The sequence below is a fragment of the Euleptes europaea genome, chromosome 6, assembly GCF_029931775.1.
Source record: "Euleptes europaea isolate rEulEur1 chromosome 6, rEulEur1.hap1, whole genome shotgun sequence".
NCBI classification, from domain to species: Eukaryota; Metazoa; Chordata; class Lepidosauria; order Squamata; family Sphaerodactylidae; genus Euleptes; species Euleptes europaea.
In genome coordinates, this window is record NC_079317.1 from 27,245,054 (window position 1) to 27,267,626 (window position 22,573).

Genomic DNA, 22,573 nt, shown 5'->3' on the forward strand with positions numbered 1-22,573 from the left:
TATATTTACCTAGATAACTGTATAAGGATCAGGCAGTGATTATGGCATAGTATTACTCCATTTCTGAATAGGGGTAGCCCGATTACATCAGAACTTGGAAGCTAAACAGGGCCAGCCCTGGCCAGTATTTCAATGGGAGACCGCAAAAGAGATCCAAGTATAACATTGGTAGGGGCCAAGTATCTCTCCACCATATTTTCTTTAAAGAAATAGGGGAAAAAACCCTCCCCATAAACTGTTCAAAATAAAAAAAAACTCCCCATTAACCCCATTAACTGGGGAGGAGCTGTGGTTCACTGGTAGAGCATCTGCTTGGTATGCAGAAAGTCCCAGTTTCACTCTGTGGCATCTCCAGTTAAAGGGACTAGGCAAGTAGGTGATGTGAAAGACCTCTGCCTGAGACCCTGGAGAGCCCCTGCCAGTCTGACAATACTGACTTTGATGGATCAAGGGTCTGATTCAGTAGAAGGCAGCTTTATGTGTTATGTGTTTACAAAGGAAGTCCATGGTTGCTATGAAGAGGCAGGCAATGGCAAACCACCTCTGTTTGTCTATTGCCTTGAAAACCCCACAAGGTCACTATAAGTCAGCTGTGACTTGCCTGCAGAATTCTTGTCGTCCGAAGCATAACAAATATTAAAAATAATAGTATATGAGATGGCTATATGGTCTGAAACACAAAGATTTTATTCCATTACGGTAGACATTTTTCAGGAATGTGCAATGTGACTTGGACATGTGAGAACAATATTGGGTTTCTGAAACTATTGTGAATTGCCTCCCTGCAAGCCCATCAGCCACCCTTCATCCTTCTTAAACTTTACAATGTGATTTGGGTCTTAGAAAAAGAGTAATTGGATTGGATCCCATCTAAAACATCTCTGTGTGTAAGGACTTCTGTGCGTAGAAGTGCAACCTCTCCCCTCCCTCTTCAGCATGAAATGCCCTCCAGTGTTGCTCCTCGGCGACAGGGGCCAATGGGAGCAGCCTGAGCAGGGAGTTAGAGAGTTGCTAGGAATTTACCCCTTCATGGGGATTTCTTTGATGGCATCCAACCAATTCTCCTCTCCTAGTCAGTTTTATTTGAAGCTACAGCTTGGTTGGAACCTGAGAATCGTATCTAAAATTCTGAATGTTGCCATATTAAACAAAAAGTAACAACAGTCGCACTTATCTACATACAAGAACAAAGTGTATAAAGCTCTTTGCATATGCAAAAGATAAATTGCCTAAATAGAACTTTTTTCAGTGAAGCTCAAAGTCTCAGCCCACAAAAAAAAAGCTGTATTTTTTAATTCAGAGTTTTAATTTGAACTTTAAACTTAGAATGCAGTCGTTAGGTTCTTCAAGCAGACCTGAAGAAACAGGATAAATAAATTAGTGAGTTCTGTATGATCCCGATCTCTTGCTAGGCATATCAACTGCACCAAAGTCTCACTGGATGTCACTAGAATACAGTTTCATCCACAATACCAGATACTTCCCCTAGCAACATGAAATTCCTAGTGATACTACAGAAATTATAGTACTTGATGAAAATATCATGACAGTAAACATTGGTGGCAATATATCATCCCAGAAAGCCAGAAAAAAATAATTTGTGGCACTGTCCTTGTCTGTGTGCCTCAAACAATATGCTTATTTCCTGGAACAGCAAGTCTTGGAATCAGCCATTACATAATAAAAATAAGCACTACAAGAGATTTAAGAGAACAGGACAGAATAGCGTAGTGAGTATTCCTGTGTTGCACTTGCAGGGAAACTAAGAAAATCACCTCTATGAATTCAGTTCAATTGCTACAAGTATGGTTTACATGAACTAATCACCAAGAAGGCAAGGTATGTCCAGGGAATCTTTGAGATTTCCTTATAAGCAATTCCGTCCCACCCCCTACCCCCCAAATTCATACAAATGGACACAGGAGCACAGCACATTAAGGAGTGTGGATTTTTCTTCTTGTGGTTTATACCGTCAATTCCCCAAGCTCACTTAGGCAAGCCACTCCTCCTTGGCCTCAGTCCCCACCCCCAAATCTGCAATATGAAGGTAATAATATTGTCTTACAGAGTTGTTGTAAAGGTTACAACATGGTGATGTATGTGAAGTTGTCACGGCTTGTGGCGTTAAGGGATCTACACTCCTAGAATGTACCATTTACTGAGAAATGGAGTTATCTATTCAGCGAGACCTCACAGCCAGAAGTCAATGATAATTCCTACAAGGACTGTAGGCTTTCTATTGAGAAGTGCCAGAAAATTTATGAACAAGGGACTTCCTTTAAATAACATTTATTTCACATAAAATATATATGCATGTGAATACATATTCTCAAAACATGTCATAAAGTACAAACATTATGATTCTTTAACATGTTCAGTTATGTTAACATATGCAAGCAGTTTCATACAATCTTTATAAGCAATTTCTCTATGTAAGGTTTCCTAACCTTAAACCTTTAATACATTTCTCTTTATGAGATTCTAACTAGTATCTCTAGATTTATTCAGAATACTACAGTTACAGAATCTTGTAAAAACCTGATTAGTTTCACAGAGAGAAGATATGGTTAAATATAATGGGAAAAAGATTTGTTATAGCAAAAAGCTTCTTTATCCAAAGTACCTGAAATATAAACTATAAGTTATAGTAAATTAAGTACAACCTTATATTATTTCTAAAACCTCTCCAGCTCATATGCATAGCTGATATTTAAGATATTGCAAACCTTTTCTGTAAGGACATAGACTTTTCCCATGCTTCTATGTCTTTACCATATCTTTGATTCTCTGGTTCTTAGTTTATTTAAGAATTATAGTCCAAAGCTCATTGAGTATTTCATGCCAGTTTAGGTTCATTGAAATACTGTTCTGAAGTCTATTTATCAGAGAAAGCTGAAATTAGAGCTATTTGAGCTATAGTCAATTATTACAGCTAAGTGTAGTATCTTTACCCATTGCAGTGTGCAGAGGATAAGATACTATGATCTTTATATTTAAACCATTCTATGTTTATAGATGTCTGATCACTTTCAAGATCAGGAATGCTTCATACATGCTGATGGTATGTGTATCTCTTAACAGTCAGCAATGCAGAGCTTATATATTATTTATTATGTGCAAGCTTAAGGCTGTATTAGTGTTTGTATGGAAGACTCAGCTATTCTCTAGCTTTGTCAATTTCAGTGAATATGTTTCCTGAACTAAGAGTCTCCATGAATAGGCCTAATAGATTTTGTATATGTTTTATGTAAGCATTTTATATGTGCCTTAAGCTTCATTACAGAGAAAAGAGATTCTTCTTTTTCCCCCAGGAACATCTCTTGCCTCTTATTCTGAGTACAGAAGCCTCCCCTATGATGTTGGGGGAGCCTCTGACTCCTTTCTTCCCTGTTTCTGGTTCTAAGAACTGTATGGACCAGTTCTGTAGTTTAGGTTTCACAACTTCCATGTTGTGAAATGGTATAGTTTCATATCACGCAAGACATGAAATAATAGAATATAATGGAAATGAGTTATGGCCAGACAGACTTGCTGCCCTCTCTGTAACTCACTTCATGTGTCTCACGCAAGAGACAAGTATAGAGAGTGAGGTCGGTCAGCGTCAGCCAACTTCCATCAACTCTCTGCTTTCCTAGTTTAACATCTTAGGAGGATGTCCAGGAGATCTAGCAGCCAGACAGCATTCAGCTGTCCTCTACCAGTCCTCCTCCTTTTGGCCGTTTGAGGCTTCCTTATATCCTCTCAGATCAGTGGTTATCTGAGCTGAGTCGGGAATCTTCAGGCCTCTGTCATGGATCCAAATCAGGATCCATGGCAGTATCATTTTCACTCATCTATGGGGAAAATATTAAGTCACCAGGTTTACAAGTGCAAAATCCCCAGTACAAGGTTTATTGTACTGCTGCACTGTCTTATCGGACAGCGGCATAATTCCGTCCGACAGTGGCATAATTCCGTCCTTTACACTGTATCTTAGAGCAGAGACGAAAAAACCCCAAAACAGAGATGACCTTCCATTCTATGCCTGGAAAAGCACCTCAGATAAGCAAGTGCCAACTTTTCAGACTTAACTATCAAGCAGGCAGCATGAAGTGCCTTTAACCTTGTAGCCGTGTAGTTATTTCAAAACAGCTATAAGTGGCATAACGTTTACCCCACATTACTGCATTAGGTCCCAAGGAATGCTTTTTATTTATTTAGATCCAGAGGAAAACCATATGCTCAAGCCAATTATTGCCACGGGCTGCGACACCCCCTCCTTGAGGATATGGGAGTCATATGGATCTTTATCAATTCATCCTACATTGATTCATCATTTTCATAAAAATATTTGTTAAACACATGCATTCACCAAACCAAAAAACAGCAAAGGCATCATATATAATGACTAATACAAATTATAGAAATACACATTTGGTTAAGCCAGAATATATAAATCAAATACTATAAATTACAATATCAAAGTTTTGTCTTCACATAACATTGTCCGTGATGTCGCCTTTGCTACTCAGGAATCTTCAATGACGCTGCTGTGTCTGAAGATTCATTGCTTCATCAGCAGTCTAACTCAGTAGGGAAAAATATTGAATTCAGTTAATTTTAACTGTATAAAGAAAAGCAACCTGTCAGTATCCATTTTATACATATCGAACTAGCCATGTTATTAACATGATGCGTAATGAAGAAAATCTCCTTTCATTCATTCATTTACAGAAAAACATTTATTTGTAGCTACTGTGTAAGCCTTAAAGCCGAATATTATCAAAACAAAACCAAGAAAGATAACATAGAGGAGTTGTTATCTTTGTACTGGCTGAACGCCCAGAATCTCTACGGCTGGCCCCCCTTTTTTCTTTTGCAGCCGCTTGACTTTAAAACAACACTTTTTTCCTGTGAATGTTATTAAACACATTATGGGCTATATTGACTATTTTCAAAGATAATTACCCAGTATTGGCATTCAGAGGTTTTCTTTTTCTTGCACTGAGATTCTTTAAACTCAGTTTCCTCACTGGAAGAATCTTCAGCTGTAAAGGAATCTAAGAAGAAGTAACCCAGGCAGTTTAACCGCACCTAACTGATTATAAATAACATAACATTCTACAAAGCATGGTGGAAAGTTTTTCACCCAGCATTTCATATACAATACATACAAAACACAACTTCTATTAATATATCCATTTCATCTCCACCTTATTCTAGGTGCTTTTTAAAGATTTAGGAACTATATCTTTTGTGTTTTGGAATCACAAACCTACAACTTCTTTTGTGGTTTTTCTATCTTCCACTTCAATTTTATCTTTAGGAAGAATAAGATTACAGTTTTTTCTTCTGTATCATTTGTAAAAAATATTATTTTCTCATTCTGGTCATCATAATACAATTCTTCTTATTGTGCTGTTTAGTCCTGGATAATCATCCGCAATGAACTCTGTTGTGGGCCATTCACGAAGTTTTTTCCAAGAGGAACAACACAAAAAAGAGTCTCAATGTCTCGTTTACCTAGCCACATATCTTGAAGTTGAGTAAACTGAAGTCCCCCTCCTTGGTCACTATAGGATGAGGTTGAAGCTTCCAGCTTTTCTTGTATATGGATCTTCCATCATACAGACTCACTGATCTTCAGTGTTTTTTTTCAATGGCATTGTTACCTTGCATTTTTCCATCAGCACTACACTTCTCATGGTGCACATGCTGAATGTACTGTGCTGGTTACGCATGTATAGATGTATCCCTCCAGGAAGGCCTGTAGCTTTTCTTCAGAAATATAAAGTTAGTAACAGCCATCATAGTTCATATGATATCATTCATCAATTCATCAATCAAAGGATCATCTTCTTATGTATGCTTCTTATTATATATACAGCAACTGGGAGTTCCAGAGCATCAATGGTATTACATTTCTTCTTAATAATGTATACATTTACACATACAGACTCACACTGTTGTGCAGATGAGGTTGTTTCCCACTTCAAGGATATTCTTCAGGTCAGAGACACGCCAGATTGTCTTCTCTCTGCATTCTCCTTGTCCTGAATCCTTTTCATTGGTAAATATTTATCTCTTGAGTTTCAGAGTCATATAAGCATAGTTTCAAAAATCATATAAGTAAGCCACTTATTTCATATGAAGGCTATCTTCACAGTCAATGACTGCATTGTGAAAACATTTTGTAAAGTACATTGTTGGGTACTCACATTTAATCACATGGGGTATATCTTTATGATTGATTTCTTCATAGCTTCCATCTCATATTGTACTCATGTAGATTCTTCTTGTATCCTTTATTTAACAATCAATTGCTACATGTTGATTCCAGTTGGTATGGCTATATCCACTTCTTCATGTATACTTTTCCTGAAAGATAACATCATCTGGAAAATATATTCATGTCAGCTTCATAGGTTTTGTAAGCCAAAACGTAACCAATGTTCTAGACACCAAGAAATTATTTAAACTACATGGAGATGGAAAAGAGATATTTTACAATAATATTTCATGTCTAATCAGAATGCACAAAAGTCACATAAGTCATCACGTAGGTATTACAAATAGGAGTTCAATCATATTACATGTCATTCTGCCATTTTACACTCCACTTTCTTACTACTTTAAGAGTGATAAGCGCTCTCGTATCTGAAGGTATATTGCTTAGGTCCACATACAGTTTGCAACCTGACTGTGCCCTGATACAACAACTGCTACAAATAGCATATGAGAAACAGAATATTGAGTAATAGACATCTCTGCTACCATCCATATCCCTCATGGGATGACAAATAGAAACATTCATACATTTCATGTACATTATTATATTTCTTATATATGTCATTTTGTATCATATACAAATATGTGACATTTTCCATATGAACCCAGATATTTTCAAACCTGAAACATAGTATTTGCATTGTATGCATTTGTACCTTGTACATATCAATACATTTCATCAATACATAACATAACATAAAGTTGCTTGCTTGCTTTGCCATATGTTGGCTATTCAATAGGCTATTGTTTAAGCCTTTATTTCCCTTATTTGGGAAATATCCATTGGTTTAGTTATGCCCCGGCTCAATTGTGTACTGTATACACTTGGGCTATTGTTTAGTAAACATATTACCATAAACCTTCAAAAGATGAAGTTTAACCGCTCATCTCTGACTTGTAATCTCATTATTGTGGTCTTGTTTACGAAGTTTGCATATTTTGCAAATATATAGAGCCATTAACTCCCAAACATTGCTTAGGATCCTGCAGGAAAATATACCAATGGTTAAAAATAATTTACTGTGAATTCAAACCCACGTCTGAGTCGAACCCGTTACCGCGGAGTCCCATCTGGGGTGCCATCTGTCACGGCTTGTGGCGTTAAGGGATCTACACTCCTAGAATGTACCATTTACTGAGAAATGGAGTTATCTATTCAGCGAGACCTCACAGCCAGAAGTCAATGATAATTCCTACAAGGACTGTAGGCTTTCTATTGAGAAGTGCCAGAAAATTTATGAACAAGGGACTTCCTTTAAATAACATTTATTTCACATAAAATATATATGCATGTGAATACATATTCTCAAAACATGTCATAAAGTACAAACATTATGATTCTTTAACATGTTCAGTTATGTTAACATATGCAAGCAGTTTCATACAATCTTTATAAGCAATTTCTCTATGTAAGGTTTCCTAACCTTAAACCTTTAATACATTTCTCTTTATGAGATTCTAACTAGTATCTCTAGATTTATTCAGAATACTACAGTTACAGAATCTTGTAAAAACCTGATTAGTTTCACAGAGAGAAGATATGGTTAAATATAATGGGAAAAAGATTTGTTATAGCAAAAAGCTTCTTTATCCAAAGTACCTGAAATATAAACTATAAGTTATAGTAAATTAAGTACAACCTTATATTATTTCTAAAACCTCTCCAGCTCATATGCATAGCTGATATTTAAGATATTGCAAACCTTTTCTGTAAGGACATAGACTTTTCCCATGCTTCTATGTCTTTACCATATCTTTGATTCTCTGGTTCTTAGTTTATTTAAGAATTATAGTCCAAAGCTCATTGAGTATTTCATGCCAGTTTAGGTTCATTGAAATACTGTTCTGAAGTCTATTTATCAGAGAAAGCTGAAATTAGAGCTATTTGAGCTATAGTCAATTATTACAGCTAAGTGTAGTATCTTTACCCATTGCAGTGTGCAGAGGATAAGATACTATGATCTTTATATTTAAACCATTCTATGTTTATAGATGTCTGATCACTTTCAAGATCAGGAATGCTTCATACATGCTGATGGTATGTGTATCTCTTAACAGTCAGCAATGCAGAGCTTATATATTATTTATTATGTGCAAGCTTAAGGCTGTATTAGTGTTTGTATGGAAGACTCAGCTATTCTCTAGCTTTGTCAATTTCAGTGAATATGTTTCCTGAACTAAGAGTCTCCATGAATAGGCCTAATAGATTTTGTATATGTTTTATGTAAGCATTTTATATGTGCCTTAAGCTTCATTACAGAGAAAAGAGATTCTTCTTTTTCCCCCAGGAACATCTCTTGCCTCTTATTCTGAGTACAGAAGCCTCCCCTATGATGTTGGGGGAGCCTCTGACTCCTTTCTTCCCTGTTTCTGGTTCTAAGAACTGTATGGACCAGTTCTGTAGTTTAGGTTTCACAACTTCCATGTTGTGAAATGGTATAGTTTCATATCACGCAAGACATGAAATAATAGAATATAATGGAAATGAGTTATGGCCAGACAGACTTGCTGCCCTCTCTGTAACTCACTTCATGTGTCTCACGCAAGAGACAAGTATAGAGAGTGAGGTCGGTCAGCGTCAGCCAACTTCCATCAACTCTCTGCTTTCCTAGTTTAACATCTTAGGAGGATGTCCAGGAGATCTAGCAGCCAGACAGCATTCAGCTGTCCTCTACCAGTCCTCCTCCTTTTGGCCGTTTGAGGCTTCCTTATATCCTCTCAGATCAGTGGTTATCTGAGCTGAGTCGGGAATCTTCAGGCCTCTGTCATGGATCCAAATCAGGATCCATGGCAGTATCATTTTCACTCATCTATGGGGAAAATATTAAGTCACCAGGTTTACAAGTGCAAAATCCCCAGTACAAGGTTTATTGTACTGCTGCACTGTCTTATCGGACAGCGGCATAATTCCGTCCGACAGTGGCATAATTCCGTCCTTTACACTGTATCTTAGAGCAGAGACGAAAAAACCCCAAAACAGAGATGACCTTCCATTCTATGCCTGGAAAAGCACCTCAGATAAGCAAGTGCCAACTTTTCAGACTTAACTATCAAGCAGGCAGCATGAAGTGCCTTTAACCTTGTAGCCGTGTAGTTATTTCAAAACAGCTATAAGTGGCATAACGTTTACCCCACATTACTGCATTAGGTCCCAAGGAATGCTTTTTATTTATTTAGATCCAGAGGAAAACCATATGCTCAAGCCAATTATTGCCACGGGCTGCGACAAAGTGAATGCTGAAATGTTTGATAAATATTAACCAGATAAAAGCACTGTTAGCTACGGGAGGCAAAGGACAATCTGTGCATAGCAAACTGCGACAGGTTCCTGGACACACATGTGGTGTTCAGATTCAGAATTTCAGCCGAAGCTTACAGTCAAGAAGACAGTTACAACACAAATGATTACAAATAAATTTATCTAAGGTGTAACGGTGCTTCCTACAATAGATCAGAATCACATAAATAGATTTTAATGTATGTGAAGTTAAGATGAGAGTACTTTTGGGAAACCTGAACCACTGTTAAGAGAGATACAATTGACTGAAATACTGGTCATGATAGCATATTCCTATAAGGTATTCATATATTTTTTCTTCAGTTTGAAAGCTTTTTGTCTGCAGTTCTTGTGGACAACATAAAATAAGCATAGTAATGAGCTTCTAGGACTGTGATATTTATTTTCAGGTCAGATGTATAACTATGGACAAGTATCCTGTCTCAAACAGGCTATTTTTGTAGGCAGAAAAAATTTCCTGGACATCATGGACAAGTGTTTTAGGCTCCTGCTGTGAAGGAATCTGGCCAATAATTGGAGAGGTCACTGATGTAACTGCCTCATGCCTCACCAGTGATGGCACAGTCTTGGCAACTGGAGATGATTTTGGATTTGTAAAACTCTTCCGATACCCTGCCAAAGTAAGTAAATATGCAATTATTATATAATGAGGGTTACAAATATTATATAACAAAGCCCTACCATATTCTTATTTCAAAATCATACATGTATTCTCACCTCTCAGTGAACACAACATCAGTTAATGATTTGCATATGTGAAAGACCTCTGCCAGTGATCAATACCACAGAGTTTTTATATTGCCTCATATCAAACGTCAACATTATCTGTGGTAATTCCACATATCTGTCAGTCATTACGTGTTACCCGATATGTGAATCACCCCTTATTTGTCTCTGGGACTGGGAAGCTCTAGATTCAAAACATGCCTCAAGCAAGATGGCTGTTCAGTGACTTTAGGTCAGTCGCTGTCTCCCAACTTAACCTACCTTACAGAGTGCTTGTGAGAACAAAATTGGAGATAGTCAAGAAAGTTGTCCTGAGCAATTTGAAGGAACATTTGGACACACAAATATAACAGAAGATTGGGATCAACATAAACCAACATTCTTTCTTCACACACTGCCGTAGTCACACTAATAATGTACGCCCATTTATGTGCATTAAATTGAGCCAAACCCTTGGCCCATCTACCCCTCGACTGTCCAGTTTTACTGACAGTGGTAGTGGCTGTTTAAGGTCCCTCCTTTTGAGACTTGCTACTTAAAAGGATTTCAGCCAGGGATGACAGAATTGAAATTGAGGCTACCTATAGCATGTGCCCAGCAAAGAACATTCACCCTGGCATCATGATATTAGTTGAAGCCAACTTTCTCTTCACAACTACATACACAGATGTTTAGAATCCCCCACTTTGGGGGTGTACCATTGGTAATACAACATTGGATAGTAATGTTATTTTTCTGCACACCTTGTGTTCATTTTAGTTTGAATGAAATATTAGTAGTTCTTTCTGTATTTTCATACTTAGGGAAAATATGGGAAATTTAAGAGGTATGTGGCTCATAGTACACATGTAACAAATGTTCGTTGGACTCATGATGACAGTTTACTGGTCAGTGTTGGTGGTGGAGACACGTCTTTAATGCTATGGACCCATGAGATGGAGGGCCATCGAGAAAGCAGGCAATGTGACAGTGAAGAATCTGATCTAGATTCTGAGGAAGATGGGGGTAAGTCATAAAGTTAAATATACTTATTCTAGAGGGCAGTTTCTTGGAGGTTTAGAAATAGTTAATAAAAGCCCAGCTTCTATGGTCTGGATCTCAATTTTCAAACCAAATCTTTGAAGTTGGTTTACATATATTATAATTCTTAATAATACTTCTTGAAGTAGTATTTTTCCTTTGTCTCTGGTGCTCTGGATGAAGAGCACTTATATAAGTACACTAAGTAACTTCTTAGTTCAAATAGTTCTTGTGATTATGAATATTTTACTAGGATATGACAGTGATGTCACAAGAGAAAATGAATTTATTTACACCATCAAAGCCTTATCAACCAACATCAGACCAATGTTTGGAATCAAGCCTCATCTGCAGCAAAAAGAGCCTTCAGTAGATGAAAGGTAACTTCCAACTTTGGGGAGGAAATGTGTCATTTCGTGTATAGAAAGGGCTGCAATATTTTTGTTTTTCAGCTGCCACCTTTAAGTACTGTCTGTCCTTTCTTTTAATTTTGTATGGATTGAAAATCTCAATCTTGAGATCCTCAGCTGCTGCAGTAGGATCACCACTGCCAAGGAAATGAACAGTGCTGTCAATTTTGACAATATTGATCACCTACTGGGAAGGGATGTCCCTGCCTCCCCCACCCCCCAAATGCTCCCCTCCAGTTGACATTTTGTTTCATCATGTAGATGCAAGGTAAAAGGCAGTCTTTTCCTCAAGGGAGACAGTATTTGTGCATGTGTATCAGCTGAATGGGGAGAGAAGGTGGCATGGTATATCCCTGCCCCATCAGATCTTGGAAGCTAAGCAGAGTCAGTACTTGGGAGACCATCAAGGAAGGCTCTGCAGAGGAAGGCAATGGCAAACCACTTATGCGTCTCACTTGTCTTGAAAGCCCCTTTCAGGGGTCTCCATAAGTCAACTGTGACTTAGAACCATGGAATCATTGCGCTGGAAGGAGCCATGCAGGTCATCTAGTCCAACCCTCTGCTCAATGCAGGATCAGCCTAAAGCATCCCTGACAAGTGCTTGCCCTGCCTCTGCTTAAAGACTGCCACTGAGGGGGGAGCTCAACACCTCCCTAGGTAGCTGATTCCACTGTCGAACAACTCTTACTGTAAAAAACGGTTTCCTAATATCCAGCCGGAATCTTTCCACCTGCAGTTTAAACCTATTATTGTGAGTCCTATCCTCTGCTGTCAATAGGAATAGCTTCCTGCCCTCCTCCAAGTGACAGCCTTTCAAATACTTAAGAAAACAATCATGTCCCCCCTCAACTTCATCTTCTCCAGACTGAACATTCCCAAGTGCCTCAGCCTTTCCTCATAGGGCTTGGTCTCCAGGCCCCTGATCATCCTCATCGCTCTCCTCTTCACCCGTTCCATTATATTCACATCCTTTTTGAAGTGAGGCCTCCAGAACTGCACACTGTACTCCAGGTGCGGCCTGACTTGATGGCACTTTACACACACACATCAACTGAATGTAGGTAGCCAAATACACAGTAGGTCTGAGATCCTGCATGGCTGGGAGCAGATCAGACAGTAGGGCCAAAAGAGAGCTACTTTGGAGGCACATTAAGAAGAGCTTTCACTGACCAAGGTCATGGAAGCTTTTCAAAAAAAATGTTTTTTGCACAAAAAAAGATCACACACTGGAATACATACATACTCACACCAACACATATTCAGGAACGATATAAGCAGATATCATACAAGCTATTGATTAAACAATCTCCAAAAGTGAAAAAAAGAAACAGGTTTAATCACCATTATCCTAAACATACATTTATTTCCCAAAGAAATAGCCTTTTACCTCCTATTTTCAAACAATATTTAATTTTAGACTTCAAGGACTTGCATCTTTATACTCCACTCAGTATGGACTTCCATGTAAAAACATAACAGTGTTCCACTTTGATATTATATTGCTAATATTTAGTAGTCCTCCACAGTCCTCAATAGATTAGTTTCTACCTTTCGTAATCCCAGGAACTTTTCATAAGGCGGCTGGTACTGGGATCCTGGATAATATGAAAAGTGGAAGACCGGGAGGGACGCAAACAGCAAACAAATGGAGAACAAAGGATAGGTAGGCTGACAGGCAGAGGCAACCAGAGAGCAACTAAGGAGTGGACAAGGCTATCTAGGCAAAGACCTAGATCTGCCTTGGTGTGATTGTTAATACATTTTTATTTTAAAGATATGTTTAATTTTAAGTCCTTCTAATACTTAATATTTTGCTGTTTAAATAATTCCAGAAGTAGAGAAAGATCTCATTTTGCGTGTACAGTGCTGCCCCTTCCCATGTTAACAGTGGGCAAATTCCATTTGTATTTTGTTCTCCAGTTCAGAGACTAAGGGGCAAAATACTGAGCCCTGTCTTTAAGTCTGAAGGATATACACATGTTAAATCCAACACATCTCTTCAGAATACTTGGTAATTGGGAAACAAAGGTGTGGGCCCCCGATTTTCAAGTATTTCACTCAAATGCATGAATTTTATATATAAATGTACTTTAGACTCGCCAATAAATGTATTATTTTGTACTTGGGTGTCCCATACATGTGTAAAGTGAGAATCAGCTCTGATAGAGAGCCTATGGACAATGAAATGTGGAGTTTATTTATGCTAATGCCACTAAAATCCCTATAAATACTGTACATCATAATCCCTCCCTGAATCCTGATGAAGGTGGATAAAAAGCTTGAGTAATAAATTGGATGAGCAAAGGAAGAAATGTTTTGTCTACAATGTTAATTTTAGTTTTCTTTACCCTAGATTATGATATATATGATTTAGATTTTAATATCCCTGCTTAATTTTTATGCTTCCTATGAAGACAAGGAGTTGTAAGGTAAGGTTTTTTTCCTTATCAATCAATAATGACAAAGTTTACATTTTAATATATTTGTGAGTTACTTCTTCTTTTCCCAACAGAACAAATATAGCATGTGTGTGTAAATGTGTAAGCAGTTAAATGTTAAATCTGATATGTTATTCAGGATTGAAAGATTTTACAGCACCAGGACAGATCTTCCTTTCTTATTGCTGAAAAGTCTCTTGCTATTACCGTAATTGGTTAATGCTGTACATAACGGCTTGTATTTTCAAAAGACCTCACACAGTTAGATGCTCAATTGTCACCGAAAATAAAGGTGATTTTTTTTTCACGATTTCACTTATCTGTCATTAGCATTTGGGCAAAATGTCATGGTATAATTCCTTGAATCACAAATAATAGATTGGACCATGCTTTTCTCTTGATATCCAGGTTTTGGTTTGCTGTTTGTGTGAGGCATTAGCAAGGGTTTTAGGATCCCGTTGTCTTTGAGAGCTTGATTATATCTGTTAAATGAATAATGTAGTGGGGGAGATTGATTTGCATTACAGTGTAACCAATGCATGTGACATTTTGATGAGTTGGCCTCAAGCCCATTTTTGGATGGTTGGTTAAAGAAGCCATCGCCTGTGAATTGAGCTAAAATACGGCCATATTGAAATTGCTTATTGTCGAAGCATCTAGAGAAGCATTGCGTAATTCTGTAGGTTAGCAGAAATCAGTTAATAGTGAGACTTGGCATGGCTTTCAGAAAGTCTCTTATGTTTTGTTGAGTTCTCAAGTATAGCTTATCCTCAGAATAGTGTCTGTGTTGGAGCACGAGTAATGTGGTCCTGTTTTAATTGTTGTATCTAGATATCAACAGGACCTGTTTACCACACAAGCAACCCAAACAGCTGATAGGGGTGCCAAATTGGCAGAGGCAGTATGAGAAGAAGCATATGCCCCCTGGTGAGGTCCAAGGCCTGTGAAGTATGCCTGGCTGGCAAGGGCAGCCTGGGAGGAGACATACCCTTGTCCCATGCTGCTGCTGCCACCGCCAGAATCTACTATGGGTTGCAAAGGCACTGCCTGTGGCACCTGCCTGATCTAGTGGGTATGGCATAGGAAGACGGTGTTTGGGGCAGAAAAATGCCTTGAGCTGGTCCTAGATATCAAACATTAAGCATTATCTTAGGCTGATTCTTCTTTACAGTTCACAGGGTGCAGTAAATAGTCTCAAAGACCTAGAGATGCTGCGTAATCTCTCAGTGAGAAAGACAGGCTATAAATAAAGTTGATTAATGGATAAATGATGCCAACATAAGAAGAGCCCTGCTAGATCACACCAGTGGTCCATCTAGTCCACCATCCTGTCTCACACAGTGGCCAACCAGTTCCTCTGGTGGTCCAACAACAGGGCATAGAGGCCAAGGCCTTCCCCTGATGTTGCCTCTTGGCACTGGGATTTAGTGCCTCTGAAAGTGGAGGTTCTCTTTAGTCCCTTTACTTACCCTTTAGACAGATAGAATCTGTCTAATCTCCTTTGAAAGCTGTCTATGCCTGTGGCCATCACTACATCCTTTGGCAGCAAGTTCCACATTTTAATCACTCTCTGTGTAAAGAAGTATTTCCTTTTGTACGTCCTGAACTGACTGCCCATTAGCTTCATTGGATGCCTCCATCTACCACCTCGAGTTCTAGTATTTTGGGAGAGTTAGAAAAACCCTAGCAATGGGGTTTTCAAGGCAAGTGAGAAACAGTGGTGGTTTGCCAATGCCTTTCTCTGCAGAACCTTCCTTGGTGGTCTCCCTTCCAAGTATTGACCCTGCTTAGCTTCTGAGATCTTATGAGATCGGGCTGTACCGAGCTGCCTTCCCTCCCTATTGATCTATATAGGAGCATTATAATATCAGCTGTTTTATTTTCAGTCCCTTTCCTAATAATCCCTAACATGGGGGTTGCCTTTTCCACTGTTGTAGCATATTGGATTGACACTTTCATTGAGCTATCTACTACGACCCCAAGATCTTTTTTCCTCTCAGTTTCAGCAAGTTCAGACCCCATTAGCCTAGACTTAAAGTTGGGATTTTTTAGCACATTTAGCACCTTTAATACTTTTAGCACATTACCTTTAATAATTAGCACATTACCTTTAATACTTTGCAGGACAATGACTCAGCTCAAACCCAACCCCCTTCTGACTATATATTACTCTTCCTACACACTTGACACTGAGAGACACTGTCCTTCAGTGTTACTCCTCTGAAGATGCCTGCCACTGCTGCTGGCGAAACGTCAGGAAAGAAAATCCCAAGACCACTGTTACACAGCCTGGATAACCTACAAGAACCGTTGGGATTTTTTGTTCCAGTGTGCATCACCTTACACATACCGACACTGAACTTCATCTGCCACATTTGTTGCCCACTCACCCAACTTGTGGAGATCCTCCTGGAGTTCTTCACAGTCATCCTTGGTTTTCACCATCCTGAATAATTTTGTATCATCTGCAAACTTGGCCACTACACTACTCATTCTTAGTTCCAGATAATTTTATGAACAAATGACATAGTACTGGCCCTAAGACCGATCCTTGTGTGAGCCCATTGCTTCCTTCCTTCCATTGTGAGAACTGTCCATTCATTTCTATTTTTCACTTCCTGCCATTTAACCAATTTTTAATCCATAAGAGAACCTGTCCTCGTATCCCATGACTAATAAGCTCATTCAGGAGTCTTTGGTGAGGTTCCTTGTCAAAAGCCTTTTGAAAGTCTAGGGATATAATGTCTGCTGGGTCACCGTTATCTATATGCTTGTTCACTTTCTCACAGGGACCTTCAGTTTCCCTATGGTTATGTGCATATGTAAAAGAGCTGGATAGGTCTTCTGCTGGGAGATGTCACCACTCCTGCTTTTCTCTTTGAGTCTTGTTTGTCAGAGAAAAGGACACTTAGTAACCTCTGAGCATGGGTAGAGAACAGAACTTTGATGGAAATTCTGGGGTGCTGGGTACTTTATCACACTGGGTGATTGTGAATGATATCAGATTGGATTTGTGGGATCAGTTGTGTGCTGTCCGAGCACTGCTGATGGACAGTGTTTATATACTGGAAGGGATTGTGGTGCCCATTTTGGATGAAGTTGACTTGATTCTGACTGAGTCAGCAGACTAGAGGAGTGCTTCTTGATCTAGCCTTGCTTTTTGTGAAGCAAGTTAGTGTGGTAGTGAATAATACAATTTTCAACTGTATCAAGCAATAGGTTTTCAATTCTGGACTCAGCCAATCTTGCCTTGCTGATCCATGCTACTGTATTGAGGTTCTATATTGGGTTGCCTCTGAAAATGATTCCGGAATTTCAGCTAGTGTAAAATACAGCAGCTCATCTTTAACAACAGCCTGTTGATTTGAACCCATAATGTTCTAGGACATCTGCACTGGCTTCCAGTTTGTTTCCAGGCCTGATTCAACATGTTGGAATTGATATTTAAAGCCCTTTATTGCCTAGGATCAACAAACTTGCAGGACCATCTCTCTATCAACTCATGTGTGAACTGCACTGTGCCTTGCAGCTCCTGTTAAATGTGTCTTCTTATAAGGCTGAAAGAGCAGCTGCATACTGAGCATCAAAATTTAACAGTTATAATCCTGTCACTGAAGAATGACCTTTCAGAGGAGGTCAGTTGATCAGCCTCCTTAATAGAATTTAAGAGGCAATACAAGTTGAATTTTTTTTAATGGGCATTTCGTAGTTACAGGCAATATTGTGTCCTGGACAGGAAGGATTGTTTTTATTTACGGTATATCTGTTGCTCTTATGAAATTGTGAACCATACATGAAGCTGCCTTTACTGAATCAGACCCTTGGTCCATCAAGTCAGTATTGTTTACTCAGACTGGCTGTGGCTCTCCAGGCTCTCAGGTAGAGGTTTTTCACATCACCTACTTGCCTAATCCCTTTAACTGGAGATGCCGGGGATTGAACCTGGGACCTTCTGCAAGCCAAGCAGAGGCTCTACCACTGAGCCACGGTCCCTCCCTGCCTACCACCTTTAGACAGGTAAAGAAGAAAGGGCAATATTCAAAATTTCAGATAAGAGGTAAATTAAAGATTGCTGTACCTGTCTAAAAACTGCTTTCATTATTCAATTTCTATTTCTTCAGGACCAACTGTAGTTGCTAGTGATATTACAATATTTCTTCCCTCTAAGTAGCTATTGTCATTTTATCCTAATATAATTAAAGTATATGTGTTGTCTTTATATGAATATATATTTACTTAATGTGACATGAACTTATTCCTGTCTTCCTATTTCAATAAATTAACTTCCATTGGATTTACCTTTTAAATTCTTCTACTGTATTAGTCACACTTTCTTATGTTATTTTTTCACACAAAATTATCCTTCATGTTCCCTCTGCAGCCATTGACATATTTCCCTGTCATATCCTTATAAATAATTACTTAAAAAGTAAATACATACTTCCTAAACCCATCTCCTGCTCCATTCATCTCTTCTGTCACCATTTCTTTAAACGTCTTGAGCCCCCTCATGCAGTTAACTCTGCACTGCCCTGTGTTGGACAATGTCAGATCTAGTACAATTGAAACTTTGCTTTCCCCACAAAACTTAGAAGAGGGAGGAACAGTGATGGTGTATTGCTTGCAGCAGGAGTCTCTCTTGGGAGCAACTGCACGTAACTATATGTGAGTGAAAAATTGTAAGTCACTCCCCTCTTGACAGATGAACTTTCAGTAAGTAACAATAACTTGGTATAAGAATTAGAGGAGAGTCCTATGTTTACCCAAAGTAATTGACCCAGCAATGTGATACAAAAAGGAGAAATGTCATAATAATAAAACGAACGCAAATTTCTCAATTCAGGGTTTTTGCTGTAAAACCCATCTTCTTTAAACAAACATTTTCTGTTTGATCCATTGCCTTTCTCTAAAGATACTGTGAAATCTATAGATTTTTGCTAAAAGTGCTGTGAAAATTCAAGTTTCCCATCACTAGTCTGTGGTGGGCAACCCTGATAAGTCAAGCATATAATTGTTACCATTAGCAAGCTCACTCTTTTACCCCCTGTTCATTTTTCCCTACCTCCCAAATGACTACCCTTCCAAACACCTTCCCCTTATTATTATTTTTCTTTGTGTAACAAGATCATTGCTGTATACTCAATCAGACCTTGCCATCCTTCTTTTCTGCACATCCATTTGGTATTTTTTAAGTCTGCGGCATGGAGAGAACCGTCAGATTTTGAATTCTCTGTAAAAATGTGCATATACGATAATGGTCTGGCAGAACTTTGTATATTCATAATATATGTACAGTTTAATTTTGTCTGACATTGCCCTTGAAAATCAAGAAGGAAAAGAAACTTTCTTCTTACTCCACATTAATAAATTGTCTTACACTTGGATATTGTCAGTGGAGATGCAAATAAACATAATTCTGTATGTTATCCTTTCTGCCGTGGAAACATTTTAGGAATTTATTAAAATACTTATTTCCTTATCTTTTTAAACACACATTTCACCCAGTCAAAATTCAATCTAATTGGAATAAGTAATCACTGTCTTTTTTTTAACCTGCTGCTGAAAAGAGGTTCCAGGTAACGCTTTCATTTTGTAAGGCCTGTTCCATATTTCAGCATCCTCTTTCATATCCCACACACAAAACACTGACTGTCATTTTGGTGTCCCTAACATAAATATTCCTGATCCTAGCAAGTTGTATGTTGTCATACAACTTTCAGTATACCTTCATATTCCATAAATACCAACATTCCATGTGTTTTTGTATATTTGTCAGATTTCAACATGTTTAAAAAGCTGCACTCGTATTAAACACCACATTATATATTTTCTTAGAAATCTCTCCTGCAGTGCTAGTTTAACGCTCTTAGTACGCAGAGGGTGAGGCAAATGTATGCTTTGGGGAAGCTATAGGGCCAGCAGGAAAGGCATGGAAATAGAAGTTTGTTTTCTTTATAGGCTGGGAAACAAAAAGGAACAGAGGTGAGGGCTTGATAGATATCTAAACTGTGATGATGAGATAGAATTGGATTGATCCTAGACAAGGAGGTGGCCAGGGGCAAATTCCAATTGTATGGAAGCAGAAACCAAATTTGAAGGTGACTTCTTTCAAATATCGACATAGATTCAGTGTGAGATAATGGCTATGCTAAGGACAATAAGTAAAGTTTCTTGAGGAGAGGGTTAAACAAGAGTATATATTAATGGCAGCAGGGACAATGGTTTTGTGGGAAAAGGCACACAGATGAAATTACTGGATGTTCCTATTTGTTGTCTGATGGCCTCTGATTCCCAGACTTTGGGGTGAAGCATTGTCTTAGGTGTTGTTGCTTTTTTCTTCTTCTGCGCCCATCCTAGATCTCTGTCAGCTAGCATGGCTGAATTAGGTGTGGCCCCATTCTTCACTTCAGTTTCTGCATTCTGGCATTTGCCTGAGTCTCACTGCATCATCCATATTTAAGTCTAAAGCACACTGAGGGATGGGAAACAGGCCTCAGAACTGAATAGGGACTTGAAATAACAAGATGGGGTTTTGCCTGTAATTTTTTAAAAACTGAATTATATGTACATGGCAAACTCATGTGTATGATCATTACACAGACGATGATCTGATAGGTTCCCCTTAAACATGCACACCTAAGTGTAAGGCCATCAAGAAAATACCTATAATAATTAAGAAACATTCCTTCCTTTCTGTTGTCATAAGCTCCAGCTGCTCTAAGGCAAGCCACTTTAGACCAACTCCTATCCACAAATAAGCTTCTAAATCCATAACACTAGAAATATACTTCCTCTTTAGTAAATGTGCTTAGATGGCATCCCTACAGTGCTACCCTAAGCAAAGTTACTTCAATGGTCTTAGAATAGTTTAACTCTCTTCCAGGCCACATAATAGGGATTGCACGCATTCACAGATATCTGGGTGGATTCAGCAATCCTCTAAAGAACCTTACTCCAACTGAGGTGGCTTTTCTTCTAATAGAAGAGCCACTTAAAGTTGGAGTAGGTCTCCTTAGATTAGAGGAGGATTCACGTGTGAGCCAAAACAAAAGGTGTGATATAAATATTTAAATAAATAAATAAACTTTGCTCAGTGGAGAGATAGAATAAGGGTAGGGTCCACCCACCTATGCAGTACAGTACCTAGTGGTATGAACTACACATCATGCTGCTATTCAGTGTGACTTCACCAGGCCCCAATCATGACATCACTGGAACCCTTGATGACATCATCACGGCCCACTCAAGTGTCTAAGGGTTTGAGAAGAGGATCCTACACTTAACACTCATACTCTCTCACTATAACATTTCTGCTGATGGGCCTGGTTGCACAGTTTAATGCAAATTAAAGGAATCCCTCTTCAGCAGGTCTTCTGTAAGGGATGTGTCAGATATAATTTCTCTTGGTGTAAGAATCAGTACCATGAGAAAGATAACTTATATGTAAAACAATGAAATTAAATTTCCATTAAATTTAGCAGATCTCCAATTGTAGCGACTTATTTAATAACTCGGTTAAGAGTGTGGGTGACCAAGAATAATTTTTCCTTTTCTCTAAAAGACGAACCAGTTATGGAATACTTAATGAGACAGACAGTGCTAAACACAATAGAACATCTTTTGGGAGAACTAAGTAGGGTAGATTTTTTTTTCATGGCTTGTGGTATTTGGGGAGAAGAAAGAATTTCTTCTTTCAGGACAAATTTCATGTCAGGAGTTGGCATCCTTGGACACCTGGCAAAAAACCACTCCTGCTAGGTGCTACTGCTGCAGCCGCCTTTCTGTTTTCATTTGTTAATTCTACCTCTTTGTTTTATTATTGGCTATATCTATACCATATGCATGCATTTTGGGAAATGATTATGAAGTCTGCAGATGTAAACGTTTTCCAACTTGCTAGAGCTTCTAATGGCACCCAATAAACTCCTGCATCATCATAGGAATGGTTATTGTGAATTGATGGTTGTACTTACATTATTTATATTTTAATATCCTTCCCTCATTAGCAACCTGCCCTCCCCAACAGATGGAGAAGAATAAAAACAGCGAGTGAGTTAAGAGACATGGCAATCTCCTGAAGCCGAATTAACCAGGCAGTTAACTAAGATCTTTATTCCAAGGAGCAGGGTGAACAAAGAAATTTAAAAGGAGGAAAAATGATATTTTAAAAATTCCTAGGCACAGCTGCTGTTACAAGCATTATAGCTATCACATGTGATGAAAAGAATGGGGTGGGGGGTTGAATGAATTGCAGCATAAAAAGAGGACACTGGCATGACAAAAAAACCTGAAAAATAACTTTCCACAAGTTAACTCTACTATTCCTAGCAAGCAGCACTTACTTCACCTCAAGTAGTCTGGAGTTCCAAACCTTTTGAGAGGCTCTGTCCGTGAGGCATGGATCGACACATACT

The 22,573-nt window shown here is 38.5% G+C and overlaps 1 protein-coding gene across 5 annotated transcripts in view; it reads left to right on the forward strand.

Moving 5' to 3' along the window:
- Window positions 1–22,573, forward strand: part of EML5 (EMAP like 5) — a 121,443-nt gene that overhangs the window by 79,212 nt on the left and 19,658 nt on the right. For all 5 annotated transcript variants that reach the window (XM_056851056.1, XM_056851057.1, XM_056851058.1 and 2 more), the window contains 3 exons: window positions 10,009–10,185; window positions 11,095–11,296; window positions 11,565–11,691. In XM_056851056.1, the coding sequence (XP_056707034.1) occupies window positions 10,009–10,185; window positions 11,095–11,296; window positions 11,565–11,691 (506 nt within the window). The remainder of the gene's footprint in view (window positions 1–10,008; window positions 10,186–11,094; window positions 11,297–11,564; window positions 11,692–22,573) is intronic.